The sequence below is a fragment of the Centropristis striata genome, chromosome 8 (genome assembly GCF_030273125.1).
Source record: "Centropristis striata isolate RG_2023a ecotype Rhode Island chromosome 8, C.striata_1.0, whole genome shotgun sequence".
In the NCBI taxonomy this organism is placed as follows: domain Eukaryota; kingdom Metazoa; phylum Chordata; class Actinopteri; order Perciformes; family Serranidae; genus Centropristis; species Centropristis striata.
The window spans coordinates 31653202-31671801 of record NC_081524.1 but is presented as its reverse complement, the minus strand read 5'-3'; the positions used below and the strand labels follow the sequence as shown (position 1 = coordinate 31671801).

The following is an 18600-nucleotide window of genomic DNA, read 5'->3' as shown; positions in this document are numbered from 1 at the left end:
AACAACAATAAAATACACAGAATTAAGAACAATACAATAAAATAGATTGGACCGGGAAAAATGAGGTCCTCACTATGTAAGAAGTAGGCTACAAGAACAAACACACACACACAACTGAATGTGCATTCAGGCAACAACTAGTCTAATTACCTTAGATATTGAGCCTGCACTTCCGAAAAATTTAAGCTAGCTAGCATTACAGCAAGCTGATACTGCTAGCTCACATTAAGTCAGCTAGGTTAGAGCATTTAGCCTTTTAGAGTAAAATAATACATGTATTATCATACATAATACATTTGTGAAATGATGATGGTGTACATACATACTGTGTGCATAAGTGTTATTATTTTTTGTTCAAACAACAGTAAAACAAAGTTTGTATATTTAAAAAAACTCCCACTTATTTTGTACCATCAAAATATTACATTAACTCACGCCAAAACCCCTACTTTTTATTTCCACCCACCAGTAAAATTACTTTGATGCTATTTAAAGATTACCAAGGCCACTGCTGTCCAAGAAAGGAGCTGGAATGAAAATTGTCCCCATGTAACAGTCAGGACAGGAATAACAAGGGGGGGCATCTTACCTAGGTCTACCCTGAATGAAAGCATGGTGTTGCTGAGAAGAAAACTCTATTACTTTCTTCTATATCTAAATGTTAAAAAATATCAAATGCATTATGCGATTGCGTTTGAAATTTGAGATTTAATTTTCCTGTAAACGTTGGACTCTACTCCCTTTCCTTCCTCACCACCAGCCTGTGGTGGAGGTCTTGCGCTCCCCCCCCCCCCCTCCGTCCAAACAGCCTGCTGCTGGGCTGGAGGATGACTGACGCTGTCATAACGTCTGGCAGTCAAACAGACCCGCTCCTGACGGGTGGCGGCAAACGCAATGTGACACAGCCAGCAGTATCTGGTTTCTCCTGCACCGACTACATTTCATATGGCTCAGAGGGGCTTAGAGCGGCCACGGGGAGGGCGTCTCTCTCCATGTGCATGTGTGTGTGTGGCTGTAGGAGGTAATCGAGCAGATGTCAGGAGAGAGTCTGAGAGGGGATGTGTACACTGAGGGACGACTGAAACCTGTCACATTGATTTTCAGTGGTCTAGTAGCATGGGCGGGTGTGTGTGTGTGTCTTTGTGGAGTGTGTAGACTGTGTCCATGTTCAAAGCAGTGGTAACAGAACACTCTGTTACATTTACAGTGTTAATCCCCAACTGCATGTAAAAACTACAATAAAATAGAAGTGTTAATGCAGAAGAAAATACACACATTTGATATTTGAAAATATCAATTTCAGCATGTGTGAATGAATACATTTTAAATGTCACATGTTGTATTTTCATAATGATGACGTAAAGATTCCCAACCAGAAAAAGGGACATTCTGATCATTCATGTCTGGCAAAATGAAATAGTTTAGTACAGATTTAAAACTGCCTCTGCAGCACCAGCGTGAGGAAAGAATGATTAAAAGAAATCAGCAACACCCATAAAAAGACAATTTTGGTGGGATTAATGAGCATGCTTCATGACAAATTAGTTTAAAAAATGATGTATGAAAGGATCTTTTTCATTCCCCTCTCATTTTTATTTTAGGAACCAAAAATATTAACCTGTACAATCCGTCCTACCTGTTTAGTCGGAGCATTTATTTTCTGAATGAGACGTTAAAAACACAAATCATCAGAATATTTTTAGCCGTCTTCTCAGATTGCACCGTATAACTCCACATGTTTCTACAGACAAAATGAACCTAGGGGGGGCTCCAAGATGAAATGTCACAGCTATATATCCTCAGGCTCATTTTAGTGTAAAGGCTGCCGGCTTGTTGAGCAACATGGGCAGAAGCATGACATCCGTTCACCTACCTTCTTCTCCCTCCTCCTCCTTCTCTATGAATCCTAGAAGCTGAAGATTCCCAGCAGAGGAAACACAGACGCTCTCCAGGTTCTAGGTTAAATACAGACACCAACAGCCGCCACAACGTTCATCACAACCCTCTTCCCGCCATACATAGTGTGCCATCTTTTGGCCGCTTGCTGAACTGCTTCCTCTGCCCTCTTTTTTTCTTTGCAGGAAAAGATCATAAAATCAGTGAAATAAAGTGAAATGGTTGTCTGGGGATGGATATGTCCCTTGCAACGTGAAGTGGAACTTGAGGAAATCGACGGATCTCCTGCAGCTTTGCAGAGGACTATTGCTGCAGGGCTCTTTTTTTTTCAAACCCTTACAATTTATGCAGGCTCTCCAGCCGTAAAAACACACATTTCTGCCTTCTGATGTCTCACACGCTCGCTCCTGATGAGAGGATTGGACGAATGAATGAGCCGAGAGCTGAAAGTAATTATGGCAGTTAAAAACAATTAGACATAAATATTACAACTTCGTATAAAATCATGAGGACTTGGGTGTATGCGTGTATACGTGCAAATGTGTGTGTGAATGGCATGCATGCATACACTTCCACGCAGCAAAACACAGAGAGAGAGATAGAGATATTCACCTTCGAAGGGTCACTCTCCTCTTCCTGGCTCATTAAAAACAGCCCCATTAGCAGTGTTCCTTCAGAGCCTGACTGCCGACAGATATGTGAGTGTGTGTGCATGTGTCTGTGTGTGAGTGTGTGTGTGTGTGTGTGTGTGTGTGTGTGTACACGGATTGTAAAGACATGCAGCGTTTTGGAGGCCTCTGGGCTGCCGAAGAATACATTAAACAGCAAAGAGCCCCTCTCCTCTTCCTGACTGACTCCTGCTGGGACTACTTAGCATTTCTGGGGTGAAAACTTCTCCAGCAAGGTTGTCAAACACTATATACAAATTACAGCTGAGCTAAATTGCTCCTGTATATAGTTATTTAACTTTTGTGGTGGCTCATGTGTGTTTTGGAGCGTGTGTTTGTCTTGGCCTGATGAAGGCTGTATTCCCTCGATGCACTATCCGGGCAATGTCCCTGGAAGGGAGAGAGCAGATTTGTGGAAAAAAAAAAAATTTGCGAAAGAGACGTTCAAAGCTGCAAATCCCACAAGAGTCCAAAACAACTTCACAATCGTTTGCTCATGAAAATTCTTAGCGTTTTAATGTGTTTTGGGGTCACAGATGGTAAGAGAAAGTAAAAATATCTCTTTTCCTTGCACTCATTTTATCATGATCCAGGGAGAGTTAAGATGGAAAATTAAAATTAAATGCTAATCACAATCAGTTCACATGTAACTTTGTCCTTGTTGTCCCATAAAGCTAATGAATGAAGTTTGATTGGCAAAGGCCTGATCTCACATCAGCATTGGAAGCCTGTCTCAAAACTATTCTTCTTCATTAGATCTGTCCCGGTGGTGTAATGAGACGTGTTAAGGTGTCTGTACTGCACTTTGTACTTTATTGCTCTATTTGTAAGAACTACTACATGTTTTTGACCTGTAACTTTGGAGGTACCAGCGATGCAAGAAATACTCCAATCCTCAACACAAGTTAAAGTACAAATACAACTACAAGGATATTCCAACTTGTGGGAAGCCCACATTAAAAATGAAGCATTTCCTAAAAGCATCAAAGGTAAAACTAGTCATTGTTCAGAAGTGTCCCCTGTGTGTGGCAATAGATAATTAGTACTAAGTATCACTGTGTAAGTATCATTTTACAGCTGCAGCTGGTGGAGATGGAGCTACTCTTAACTGCTTTAGTTTGAAAGTGATTATCGATTTGACAGTCATTGTCATGCTGTCTTTAACATATCGTGATATCCTGCTTTTATTTCTTTTATATTACTTTAAACTGAATGTCTTTTGTTTTGGACTGACACAACATTTAAAGACATCACCTTGGACTTTTAGAAAGTGGGATGGACTTTTTTCAATATTTATTTTTTGACCAAACAATTAATTGAGGAAGTAATCTGCAGATCAATCAATAATGGAAATATTTTTTAGTTGCAGCCTTAACCCTGAGACAAAAATATATATATATTTTAAAAACAAGATGCACAAGTTTACATCCATTTTTGGACTTTAGTCTAATTTTCTTTGGTATTCTGTGAAATGTGACACTCTTTGGGTGTGCAGCAGTTATTTAAATGTTTTATAATGGAACTGCTGACATCTCATAGACATCTGAAATGTGACAAGTAGGAATAATTTTGTTTCAGACACAATCCTCTGTTAATTGTGGTTTCATTTTCATTATGATAAGTTTGGAAGACATTGATTAATAAAGTTTCAAGAAGATATACACTTCATCTGTCAAGAATAAATCAAATTGTCACAATCATTTCATGGAAAGAGGAAGAAAATATTTTTATTTAAACTTAACGAGCAACAGATTCAAACTTTCATTTTTTAATCAATCTTCCTCTTACCATCTTAATTAGTAAGTAGTTAATGACAATTACTTTAATTTGTGTTATTTAGTTCCCCTTTTTGTAAGAATTTCAGAAGAAAAGTAATTTATTGATTATAATTTACTGAAAATTTAGTAAATTCACTTGTGCAGGATGACACATTTATACATGAATGGAAATCTAATCTAATTGTAGTTTAGAATGGGATTAGTTTAGAGTAAACATGTAGCAGTGAGGCAATGGGGAATGAGTTATGTCTATAGAGGTCCTTAGAAGGACAGTAGCACCAGTGTGTGCATGTGTGTGTGTGTGTGTGTGAGTGTGTGTATGTGTGTGCATGTGGACATGTCTTGTAGGAGTGATAACAAATCGCCCCACTGCTCACCACCACCAGTCATCCATTAAAACTGAACCAGGATTCAAATACTCGACCCATCAGAGGTGCCAATAACGAGGAGCCCCGTAGAAAATTACAGGGGAATTTAAGTATGCTGGCTAATGGCATTGGCACCGACACTTTGCCAATACACATTTAGCGGTGTGGTGGTGCAGCTGGCCCGGGGTGCCGGCGAAGACTGACACATCTCTCTTGAGTCTGTCCAGGCAGGAGATTGGCCTGTCTGTCAGCGGCCAGGTCTCTGCCATTACCCATGATCACCCCCAGCTCTTCTTACCCTTTTAACCCCCCACCCCTGCACTAAAATACCCTCTCCTCTCCTTTTGTCCACACTATCCCTCTGTGTTTTCCTCTTTCACTGCCACCTCTGTCCTCCATCCTTGTATTACAGCCGTGTTGTAGTGGTAAACAAAAAAGGTGTTTAAACTTTGCCCTCCAGTCGATGATCTTAATGAGACAAAACAACCGACGTAATAAAAATCAGATAAACCTGCAGAAAAGGAGTAATTAATGGGCTTTTGCCTTTTTTATAAAAATTAAATTACTCTTACACCAATTTGTTTTTTTACATGCAACATTTACATTACTTTGGAGCTACAGTAACAGTACTTTCAGTAAGACAAGATTCTGCCAATGTGGCATTATTTAGTTTCTCTTGGTTTGTCAAAAGTTTTATGTAAATCAGTCTTATTTACTTCAGATGCAGACATGTTCTGAATTGTTTGTACTCAATTTCTCCACAGTGTTTCATATTATGTGCTCATTGAGGTCAGAGCATAAAGTCAAATACTGCTACTCAAAAATGTGCAAAAGTTTGCCCAACTCTTAGGAAAATTGTTGGAAAATGGTGACTGTTGTTTTTTTTTTTTTTTTTTTTAGGTTTTATGAAAAGAGCAGTTTTAGCAGATAATATATATTGAATTTGTAAATTAATTGGATGATTATCTGAGACATGTGCCCTTTGGGTCATACTACTTTTGAAAAAATACCTCAAATAATAATCAAAAAATATGTTTTCCCACCTCAGGCATGAAATCCCATTCATCATTATTAGGCATTTCTTTCTCACTAAATGTTATGTTGAGTTCAACCCTTTCATGGCCAACTTGGACCCCGTGTGATTTGAAAAGATATTCAAGTAAATTCTTGTAGAAGCTTAATAATTAGGTGCCCTTGTACCAGATCACTTATTCAGAGTGACATGTTTTGTTTTTAAATACTCACCATTTGACTGCCAAAGCAGGTAATGATAACTTTATCTACCAACGGCCTTCAGATTTTCAAAAAAAAAAAAAAAAAAAAGCATTTATATTACAATTTAATTAGGCTTTCATATTTTTTCTGAATATCCTGCAAATTGTAGATGTAGTTCAAAAAACCATTAACCTCATATTTCTTCTATCATCATAACATTAATACAAATCTGTCAAATAACAGGATAGAATTCAATAGTCTTCTATTAAGAAGTGTCAAAAATTCAACATTCACAAGAGCTCAACCTTGTTATTTAAGGCTTTTACACTGAAAGGTGTTGAAGTATTTTGGCAAAAAAGTAGCTATAACTCCATATTTAGCTTAGAAAATAGCACCGCATGGCATTTAGAACATCATAAAGTTGCAATATTTTTTGCAACATTATTGCTAATTTATTCCTAAACAATTATTAATATAATTTATTCATACAACACAGTTGAAATGTTAAGCAGAACAATCTCAATCTGACAATAAAAACAACAATGCATCGATAAGAAACGATACAGACGTATCATGACGTGTGATGATCAGTGCTGATGTCACAGGGACTGATCCATTATTTTTATTGGGACTAATAGGTGTGCTGTGACAGGGTTAACTGCAATTTTGTAGTTTATGTATTTTTTCAAAATAAATATTTGTTAAGTTAAAGTAGCAGCAAGAATTCTGTATTAATTGCATTTCATTAAATGAAAATATAATATAATATAGTAAGTTAAGACATGCAAAAATGTTTGTCGTGTACTACTCAGACAACCCATAAAAATATTTTTTTGAATTTTTTTAGTTTTGCATTATAATGCCAGACACCTTATTCTATTAATTGATGGTTTTGAAATGCATTTTGTGGTTTCCTTTATTTGAAAATCTTTTAAGCAAGTCTGGGGGCACAAAGGGCACCTCGATTAGAGAATCACTCACTTACAAATAATGTCAATTATAAAAGTAAAGGTTACATGATGTTTCCACCCATTACATTCCTGCATCCACATCTTTGTTCCTTTTCTCATCAAAAATAGTATTTATCATTAAATTACCATCACATTATGAAAATTCGTAAATTCGGAGGCTTGTGTTGTGGAACCACCTTCGTCGCATGCTTGCTGTTGGATCGGGTGACCTCCCTGTAGAAACACATGGGAAAAGCTCACTGCCCTTGAACAAGGTTGGAGACCATCACTAATTACCCGAGAGGAGGGCGGAGGGCTGGTGGAGACTGTCGTTTTATAGAAACACAATACTCATTTTTCACACAATAATCTCCTCCATGTACAGATCTAAGCAGAGGAATGATAATAAAATGCCAGCATCTCTTCAGGCCCTGTTATCCTCTGTGATTTGGCTTTGCTGGGGGAGAAGACTACAGCGGGTTCAAGCCGCCAAAGGAGAAGAAGAGATGAAGGGTATTGGACAGCATTTGTTTCAACAAGAAGGGTGATAGAACAGGCGTTGAGCCAGAAAAGAGATGACCCCCCCCCTTTTTTTTCTTAATCTGCCGCGATGCTCGTGTCAATTGGTGAAGGGGGTGTGACCGATAGAATAGATTCCCAACTTAAAGGCTTTATATGACCCCCTTATTCTCCTTCTCTAAAGCTCTTTCCTTGTTGTCTTCTTGCTAAAGGACCAGGAAAAAAGTAAAATGTAAAAAAAAAGGATGCCTGAAAGATCTCTGCCAAAAGTGTAACGTGAAATTTAAGCTGCAAGAAGCAGCCAGCAGCATTAGCTGGTTAAGTATCAGCAGCAGAGAAGGGGTAATGAATGTAGAAGGGGAGACATATGAAATGTCATTAATGTTAATTCTAATCACTTTTTGGCTATTAAGCACAAATTAGTGAAGGCGATGTTAAATGTCATGGTCTGTCCTGGGATTCATATAAAGAGAGGGTGGGGGCCACAGAATAGGTTCTCATTTACATACTTAAGATCCAACTTAATTCTCACAAGAGGTGATGGGAAATGAAGCCGAGTCGTAAAGCGACGACGATGACACGCAGGGCTGGGGAAAAAAAAAAATACAAACGTTTTCTGGCGGCTGATTCTTCATTGTTCGCGCTCAAGGTTATTTTCTTGAGCTTGTCGTCGAACGTCATTCCCTTGAATAATTCCACTCAGGCTTTTCCTCCCTCTGGCTTTTAAAGGTTTGCGCTATTTAAGACCAATCATGTCAATGTGGAAAAGAATTAATCCTGCTTAAAAATATATTACATGACTAGAATGTATGTTAACATCCCCCCTGATTCTGTCTCTGGATATAGACTTTAGTTTGGTGGAGCTGGAGATAGTTGAAGTAAATAATCATGTGGGCTAGATATCAAGAGGAGTTCATTGTCAAGTTCACTTATATACTCACCGGGGCTTGTTTTCATGTAGGTACTCTGTATCTGTCAAGCACTCCAATCCTGGAAAAAAATCAAGGCAGCGAACAATGCAGCATTTTAAAAGCAAGTCGAGCCGGAGCCCCACAAAAACCATGTCATGTAATTCACTGCGATAGATAGATTAACCTCAGTGCACCGCAGAGGCCTCTGCATTCTTGTCCACATTGTTCTAATGGCAGCCCACGGTCTTTGGGAATATCCTGTTTTTTTTCTGCCGCTCTCTCTTTCTTTCCTCTGTGGCTACAGTTGACTGTGGGAGAGTAAATAACATTTGATATGCATAAACAGCCCCTTCCTATTCATTACTGTCAGAGCGTTGGAGTGCAGGAGGCGGAGGTCAGCATGTGAAGGTCCTCCTCAGGCAGGAGAAACGCCTGTGGTAGCTGTCACTCCTCCACCACCTCCACCCCACCACAGCTCATCCCCCTCCATCACCCCCCCCTCCCCCCCTTTTCCCTCACTCCCCTATTAGCACAGGCTCCGGGTCATAACCTTTCCGTGGCATTTTGCGATTCCACAACCCTTTGATTAGTGCAATATTTACATATTTCACAGTGGAGAGGGCGTTCTTGTGTCGCAGACACTTGAAGTGTTGTAAATGCGTTTGGCCTTTTGCCTGGGAAATGCGGAGGAGTCCGACTCTCTGGTGGTAACTGGATTCAAGGCTGCCGCACTGATATACGCCGTAGTGTGTTTTAAGTATATTTACCCCCTCCGCCGCCCACGCCGCCGCAGCCATCGCACAAGTGCCATGTGGTCTGTGATGTGGCCCTTGTCCTCCTGAGGAAGGCCGTTTAGCAGCTATTAGAGAGGGATAGTGCTCCCTGGTGGCAGATATAGATCATGCCCTCTGACTTGGACGGTATACAGCAGAGCTACAGAGGGTTTCATGCAAAGAAGAAGAGAGGAAGCTTCTCCTGAGGGATGACTAGTTCATTCTTAGATGCTAGAACAGCACAAGAGAAACCTCCAGACATGGATTAAATGCAAGGTATGCTCAGTGGGACTCACACAATAGTATACCAAGGGTAAGAAACTGGCCAGATAATCATTTTGAAGTTTTGTTTTTAGAAAAATCAAGCATTATAGGTGATAATTAGTGCCTAATAATGTGTCCCTTTCAGCCCACTTATTCTGAGCCCCAGGGTCAGGCCCTTGAGGCAGGATTACGAAGCACTGACTGCCATTTTTAATACTTCCACAGGATGGCACCACGTCTTCCAGACAGTTCTACTCAGTTGTTATTATTATGAGTCATTAGCTGATCAGAAGTGTAAAAATGTTATTATTTTAGTCCATTCACATCCCATTAAGTTAGAATTTCTCGTTATCAGCCTCAGTTTTACCTTGTGTTTATAAGCATGCTAACGTGCTAAAGCAAGATAGTGAACATGATAAACATGAAACCTGATAAGAATGTTAACATTCTCTGCATCTGGAATCAATCTGTAATTACCACGTTGTTCCCTGAGAGCCTTCTTGCCAGTTAGAGATACATGATCAAGATTTTGGACCTATACTCAAAAAAACTCAATGTTTAGTGTACTAAATAGCCTGTTAGTATGGAATTTCAGACTCGGTCCTTGTCATTGGAAGCACGTTAGCATGGCGATGTTGGAATCTTGGCTGCAGACTTTTATTCTTCTTTTAAACCTCACCCTGTCTTACAGTAAACCAGTTGTAGACATAAATGTTGTCCAACCACATCTGACGGCAGAAAGTACAGTCTCTCCTTTTAGTTTAGTTAACAAGAAAGGTGATGAAAGTATTTGCGTGAAGAATGAAAGAAGAGATTGAGTGTAAATCCCACTTGCCTCAGTGGTGTGTGAAGGGCTTGCTTGTAGGATTTGGTTTTGTAAAGTTAAAGCAATTGTCAGACACAGCCCCCTCAGATCCAGTGTCAAAATGGTGTTGAGGGTTGGGTTTCCAAAAAAACATGTCTTTTAAAGCATGATGTCTTATATGTTTTGTTGGAGCCTAAATTTAGATTGAGGTTTACCAAACTTGATAAGAATATGATTCTCAGTGAAAAACTGTATCAAAATCATTCAAATGGTCATATTATATTTGCTCCTGTGTATCAATCCAAAAATCCTACATCTGTTGAATCCAAGTTGCACCCACGCATAGGTAAGCCGTAAACCTGCATTTAAACGGATACAAATAAAACATTGTACAGTTTCTTCAAAAGTTATCTGTAGATATAACCCTGTGGGGTGACACCTTTGTAAAAGCAAAAACAACAGCTTTCTTTCGCGACATAAAGACGCGGAATCAGAAAAGCACATAATACTGTGTTCTCCACCACACCTATCCATCAAATCTGAGTCAGCCTGACGTTCGGCGTATTTTCCGCCTCAGTCAGTCATTCAGTCAGTCAGTCAGTCAGTCAGTCAGCTTCTCTCTGCTGTGTGACAGAAAGAAGAGATGTCAGCGAACAGGTTTTTCGAGGGAGCTCAGGGCCGTCACGTCTGCCTTCGCAGTGACAGATGAGGTTGGGAAGAGTGACGGGCAGCTGCAGTCTTTTCTCAGCCCGCGGGCCTGCCTGGCATTAACGTTATGTGCCATGTTCTCAGAGGGAACCCGTCATTCACCCATCGCTCAAACCGACAGACAGATGGTGCACATAGACACTGAACATGAAAGAGACTGGCAAAGTAGCAACGAATCCCTAGGTGGTCCCTCGTAGTTGAAGGGTGAGGGTTTCTCATCACCGTTGCTTGGCAGCTCGACTTCAACCGCACGGCCACACATGGACATCAAGGTGCCAACGGGCCCGGGCGAACATCAAAGTCGCTATCCATCAAACATGTCACATGCTATGAAAGAGAACAGCTTGCAATGTGGCTTAGGTCTGATCTGTTTTCACCTCATCTTCATGAATCATGATCACTTTCTTCTGCAGGTCATGGAGAGTGTGTGCGGAGCCAAATCAGAGCCGCGAGGTTTAAGAACATGAATACAATGTAGTCTATTGTATAGACACCTGTAACATTCAGATAGGTGTTGAAAAAAATGAAGATCTGACCACATTTGACACATAAAATAATGAGAAGAGCATTTCTCTGAGGATGGCAAGTTTGTTGTGATGGTGGGAATGCTTCTATAGGAGCATGTACACCATAATGAGACACTAAGAGCCATGTATGTGAAGTATTTTAAAGTCAGCGGCACCCTACGGCTACACCCACACTAATGCATTTTTGTTTTAAAAAGCATAACTTTTGCTCCATTTATACCTAGTTATATTTAAAACATCCACAGTACTTCTCCAAACTTTTGAAAACTGACCACGTTTTGATTTGAAAACTCCAGTCTGGGGGCAGAAATAAGGAATTACACTTACTATTTGGATCAATCAGTCACGGCAAGTCAAGCAAAAGTCAAAGTGAAAAAATTAAACCAAACTAGCTAGGCCTACATTATTTTTGTGATTTCATTCTTCTTGGGTGGGAACCTTTCCCATTGCCATGGCTTTTTCAGGTATTGGATAATGCTCCTAGTAATACATCTAATATGTCACCATATTTGCTCTGCAAAGACTCTTTATCTGTGTTTGAGAGTCAGCCTCACAGAGCTTTATAAGAAGTTTAAGCTCATTGTTTAAATGTCTGACCTACAACTTTACTGCCTCAATCCACTCTTGCGGCTCTCATAGTGATATTTTTGGTTACAGCAGGCAGCTCTTTACATTGAAAAAGCGCTAAAAATCGACTGTACATAGATTACTTGCTGATCACCAGATAGCAGACTGACACGCAGCCAAGTATTTAGCTGCTAGACAGATATTTCTCTCAGGAGCTGGTAGAGACCAAAACCAGAGCAAAAAGAGACGTATGTACAGCAGCACTCCAAATCAATGCAACTTTTCAATATGTGTTGTAGTTAAAAAGAGAATTAGCTTTAAGGGGAGAAAAAAAAATTAAGGTAGGGACTGTGGGACTATTAACTAGTAAAACTGTGGTTTGTACCATTTTAATTGAATATATGTCACAAAGGATTAGCAAATATTTGTATTATGTTGTCTTTACATTTTCGAAGTCTCAACTTTTTTGGGATCTGGGTTGTAAAGGCAATACATTTTTCAATTAAACCGATAGATAAGCCAAGTTCTACAGTATGTAAATTAGGTTTCTTATTGCTGAATTTTTATTGAAGTCATTTATGCTGTCCTTTGCTGCTGTGTGCCATTGCATATTTTGTTTCAACTCCACACCATGTTACCATGGTTTTGAATCAATAAATCAGGATCTAGTTTAGTTTGAACACAGGACTGCTCTGTTGTAAGGTAACAATGACAACCATATGGTTTTATTTGGGTAAAATCCCAAGAACAGTTTTATCATTTAATTTGGAACCTAAATTGTAACAATATAAGATGTTGCGGCTTTTACTGGGTTTTTGTGTGTGTGTACTGTAGCTGCAGTCAGGAAGGAATTACGGACATGAATATTTAGGATTGATTCACCAGCACAGCATGTGTGCACAGTGTTGACAGTAACATCTGATGACAGCGAGTGACCATGGCAAGAATAAGTCATGTGAGAGACACAAAAGAATACAAAATATGCTCCGTTTTTAATCTTGTCAATATTCAGAGACGCCGCACTGCATGGTTCTTTGTAAATTTCACACCAGCAGTGTGAGCAAAAGGGAAAAAGAACATTTGCAAACGGCAAATCTGTGTGAAGCTTTTTCATCTAAACTTGGACGTGTTCAGTCACAGCGGCTGAGGTAGATTTAAAACAAACAAGCAAAACCAGATGAAACAGAGCCAACAGGTGCCATTTTGTGTGTCTTTATTGTGGACATGACATTACATCTTTTTGAAATGATGTACAAAAGTGTAACAGAACTGAGAATGGCTCAGACGAGGTAGAGCTTTCACATCGGCTTGCTGGCATGAAAACTACACAGTATAAAAACAAAAACAACCCAGAAAAATCAAATTAAAACAAACGCTCCTGTCTGCCTCTGTCCTCGAATCCTTTTTGAAGTGATAATAAATACAGATATCAACCAAATACATTTGGAATAATAATGTCTTCTAAGGTAAATTAATCATGAAAGTTCATAACAAATTAAAAAAAGCAATACGGACACAAATAATACAACTTAAGAGGCATGATAAAAACCCAACCAAAGAGAAAAGAACAACACCTGCCAGCCCCTCTGGGAGGGCAGCCATGACTAGCTACTGAACAAATCCTACAGTTTAGCAAAGAGAAAGACTAAAAACACACTCTTACATCTTTATGAAAAAATAAGCACTGCTGCACCTAGCATTATCAAACTTTCAATGAGGAAACAAAGCTAAAAAGCTGCGCCACACAGCCGTCACAGAACAAATCATTTGTCATTTAAAATCTATGGAATAATCCTAACAAAAAGCATCTAAACCAGAAATGACATTGTGTTAGCTGGCACCATTAAAAAGACATTCTCAAAGAAACCTTAGCTAGAATCGGACAAAATGAGAACGGTTAAAGCAGTAACCTAGTCTAAGTGCACTAGTAATGCCATTTGGTTTCTACCGCTGTATATAAGGGTTTGGTAAAAGTGGATTACAGATATACACTTTATATTACATACACTCACTCCTGCTTCATAGTTTTTCTAAGTCACACTTCGGAGTACAAATTCATAACTGAGGAGTTAATCTTAAAGGGAATTCTGTACAACATTGGTATTAGTACTACACTACCTCGAAGGCTAGAGTATCCGTTTCAAGTATTTTCACTACCCACACCTTCAGTATACACATTGGTGTATTATTAGGCATATTCAAGCACACAACTTTGTATGCATAACTCGACGACCCACTGGTATAGCAACCATTTATTTCATCATCATGGAAAAATGTCTGAGGTCTCAAAATAGTTGGGAAGTACAGTACTCTGTATGCTCCGTAATCTTTAACTGGTTTGATTTTTGAGTTTATGCATACAAAAACGTCTCCACAGTTCCATTCTCGCACTGTAAGTCTGCTTTCAACTGCCTTGATTTTCTTTTCCCCAGCATGTCAAGACATGGCTATGTCAATCATGGAGACAACCAAGCCTAGAGGACACAAAGGGAACATCTCCTCCTCACAAAGAACAGTCCCGGCTTCATACCAGCCAATAAAAAACTTTCATTGCAAAGGAGGTAGGCTAGTATACAAAGCATCTAGATGGAGGCTGGAGTTCTTGCAGTACACAGAAGTTAGTCAACCAAAGAATGCACATACACACATAAATGCACACTCACACACACCTGTGTTAAGGCTGTGACGGCTCTACAATTCAATAGGCTTCATCTTTTGTATTTATATCTGAACTCTCTGGAAGCCTGACCTCCTGACCTCTGGCTGCTCTCTCTCCATCTTTCTCTGACCTCCACACTCTTTCCTCCCAGAATGCTAATCTTCACATCACCATTCAAGAAGTTAGACTGACAGTATGGGAGTTTGGCTCATTAGTCTGCTTAAATGTTTTGGTAGCAAAATCAGCCCTAAATCTCTGGTTGTTTGTTCTGCCGGAGGAGCCTGCTTTATTATATCGAGCATGTTGAATTATATCCGTTATCTTTTTAACACACTGGCTAGTTTAAAAGGAATACTTTTCTCTCTGAATTCCCCTTCTGAAATTGTTTCATTAGTTATTTTTTACAAGCTTGAACCTGTTAAACTTTTTATCATTTTACAAGAAACAGAAAATGGTTAGAAGGGTGTCAAAAAATAAACTTAACTTTGGGTCAAAGAAGGGTTTTTTTTTTTTCAATTCTTTCCTATTGAGTTAATAATCTTGGTTGCATTGGTTCTAAGGTAGTCTGTGCTGCTGAGAGGCATTCTACCAGAGAGATTGGGTTTGGTTTTGGTACCAAAGCTTTCATCACACAAAAACCAACAAGCCAAAAAGTTAATGTTGCCCTTTAGCAATATGAAATTGAGATGTAGCTTTGCTTGCTAAAATTAGCAGTTCCAAATTCTCTTTTGCAAGTGAACACGTAAGAGTTTTATCTGTGCAATCCACTGCCGAGCTAGCATCTTCCTGTCATCACCACTGTTATGAAGTCAGTCTAACTCAAAGTCAGAAGTGTCGGAAACACTCCTTAATATGATGGAGTTATGGCGGAAAACTGCCTCCACTCAGTCCCTTCCTCTTAAATGGACAATAATTGAATGACCATAAAAATGGTACGCTCATTTATATTGGCTATTAAAACGCACACTCTTTTTAATGAGCACTAAAGCAGACACCCCCATTAGCGTTCTCTCTCTCTCTTAACCCTACCTCTCTCTCTCCTTCCAATCATCAGCTACACAGCCTCAGTGGTCGCTGCACTGCTAACATTACACTCTGGAGTGGAGGGAAGTGCGATTAACACACTTGTGCATGCACACACACACACACACACACACACACACACACAGATGCAAGTCTTCATCTTCATGAACCCAGAGGAAACAAACTTGACTGTTGATGAATTGCAGAGCATCTTTTTCTCTCATCTCATTTCTGATGATTGGTGGCCTGAGGAATGCACAAACTCTTATACAATAAAGCTAAAAAAAACAAAGAAGTAGAAAGGGTAACAGGAAGCAACTACAGCAGCCATGCAATGCCACAGTCCTTGGTTAAAATGCTAGCAGTTGCATTCAAGTTCAGTATTTCTGCTTCTTTTCGTAAAAACTTTGCTCTTCTTGTAAAGCTGCATAAGGCGACTTCACTTGTTGGTACCTCCGAAATGGCAGCAAGAGGTAACTCTTAAAATTTTGAGGGCTTCTATATTCAGAAATCCTTTAAGGTGATGTAAACTACACACAATCTGCTCAATTTTGCCAACCTTCAAATTAAAGAAGACCAAGATATAGGCTTAGGCGGTATCACAGTACTATGGTTTAACAGGATATTTGGAAATCCAGACAAAAATGCTGATACAGAGGTGCTGTATTTAGTTGATGTGTAGTGTACAGGTTCTACAGGTGGAACAGGTAGCGGTAGAGTTGAGAAAGATGCCGACTTGCAGGGCTCTTAAGATTTAAGTAAGAAAAAGTAAAAAGCCTCTGTCCCTGTTTTAGTCACATTGATAAAGGACAAAGCTGTATCTGTGCAATTTTTGTCATTTTATTCAGCAAATTTATTGGACTGCCTCCGAGTCTGCTGCAGCGTTGATCAGTTGGCAGCCCCGCCACGGCAAAAAACGGCAGTGGTGGAAAACACCATGTAGAGCCAGTATATTTTACATTATACTCTGTGAAATAAAGATTAATTTCATACAAACCAGAGTTGACCATTGATTGAACAGTGGAAAGACGATACTTGATGGTAAGTCCCTGTTGAGTTAGAGTGAAGTACGTTTTAGATGAGTTAACAATGCAACTAATCAAGTCTTAGTTAGGTGAAGTACAGAAACTTACATTCATAAGTTATACTGTTGTATTTTTCTGTTTAATAAGCAAAATATGCGTAAGAATTATACTACACTATACTTCCAGCTGAAACAATGGCAGCTGCAGTGTGAGGGTGGGTTGTTTGTTTAAACAAAACTACAAATATCATCATATACCGTATACGCCGGTGAAATGTCAGAAAGGTATGACATGAAAAACTAGATACCGCCAAAGCCTACCAAGAAGCAAAAGATGGACATTGGTGAGTCCAGCTAATTAGAAACTTTATATATTACTCTTCATTACTTCTGCGTGGAGAAAATTTTCCCTGTGTTTTCACAACTGACACCTGAATTTCTAACTGCAGAATTTCACTGGAAATGATTTCCTTTAGTAGATAAGACACTCTTTTCTGCTGCAGCTCACATTGTGATTTTTAAATTGCCTAGCACACCTTTAACTAGCTTCTTATTTAATGAAAAAAAAAAAATCCAAAAACTACAAGCGTCTTCATTGTAGAAAATTCTTCTAAGGTCTTTAAAGGATTGTGGGTGGAGAGGACAACTTCTTTTCCTCTGATTTTTGGGAATGGTGATTTGGGTTGTGTGACTAGTTTGGTCCAGAGTCCAGATCCTGGTCTATCAGATGGTCTACTGTTGTTGTGGCGTTGGTGGGTGTTTGTCAGCCAGTGCTCCTCGCTCCTCCTGGCTCAGAAACAAGCTTCTTGTGTCTGGGTACTGGCTGTTGTCAAAAGGCATATGGTGGACACTCTGGACGTGCGTCTTTAGGTTCCCTTTCTGAGATGCTCGGTATGGGCAGAGCTGGCAGCAGAATGGCCTCTCCCCTGAGGAACACACACATTAAGTTTAAAGGTGAGGTGGCTGCCAAAAGGTTGTCATATATGGGATGTGGAGACTTTTTAGAGAATTCTGAATATACAGGGGATTAAACAAGACACAACGATGTAAACCACGGATGAGACGCGCTGCAGAGGAAACAAAAAACGAGGGAGAAACAAGCAAACAGACAGACAAACGTAAAAAAGACACATGATGGCATTCAACTAGAAATAGAGGAATATTATGCAGGTTAAGAGCAGCATTCACATTACATTTTTTACACCTTATTTCCCTTTAAAAGTTCTCTATCCTGACCCAGATGGACGAAGTCTTCCTTTCGCTTTCCTGCCATCTGGAGAAGAGCACCACACATCCCCTGTCTGAACAGTCCTACTTTAGTCTCTGTGTATTTCTCTCAATCACCCAGGCCACCCTATGCCCCCCCCCCCCCCCACCCCCACACACACACACACACATGCAAACACACTCCACACACACCCTGTTCTCTCTCTTCTAATTAGACTGACCTACAATGGCAGACACCTCTGCAAAAATATAAAAAAATAATAAAAAAAAACTAAGCAACACACACCTGAACAAAACAAATGAGATTGCCATTTAATTGCACCTAATTATCATTTTGATAAATGGAAGAGTATCAAAGCGGGAAAACAAATGACTCCCCGTGCCCCTCCCGCACCCTTCTCCCTGAAGAAGAAACAGGGAAATATAGCTGTTATCATACATCATCAGAAACACAACGGAGAGAAAGAAAGGGAGGGGGATGATGGGGTGGGGTTTGAGGAAAAGAGAGATAAAAAAACAACAAAAAAAGGTATAATTAATCACACAAAAATCTAAAAAAAAAAAAAAAAAAAAACAGCTGGAGAGATGGCGAGGGTGAGACGTGAGAAGAAAGCGAGAACCTCCACGACATCGTCCTGTGAGGAAACATCGCTGACGGGACCGGTGCACTACATTATAATAAAGGTTATCGTCACCGTAAAGCAGCGTCAACACTACA

General features: G+C 39.6%; 1 protein-coding gene across 2 annotated transcripts in view; it reads right to left on the bottom strand.

Moving 5' to 3' along the window:
- Positions 1-13145: 13145 nt before the first annotated feature.
- Positions 13146-18600, bottom strand: part of LOC131976366 (zinc finger protein 516-like) — a 55012-nt gene continuing 49557 nt past the window's right edge. For both annotated transcript variants that reach the window (XM_059339376.1, XM_059339377.1), the window contains one exon: positions 13146-17581. In XM_059339376.1, the coding sequence (XP_059195359.1) occupies positions 17522-17581 (60 nt within the window). In that variant the 3' untranslated portion in view covers positions 13146-17521. The remainder of the gene's footprint in view (positions 17582-18600) is intronic.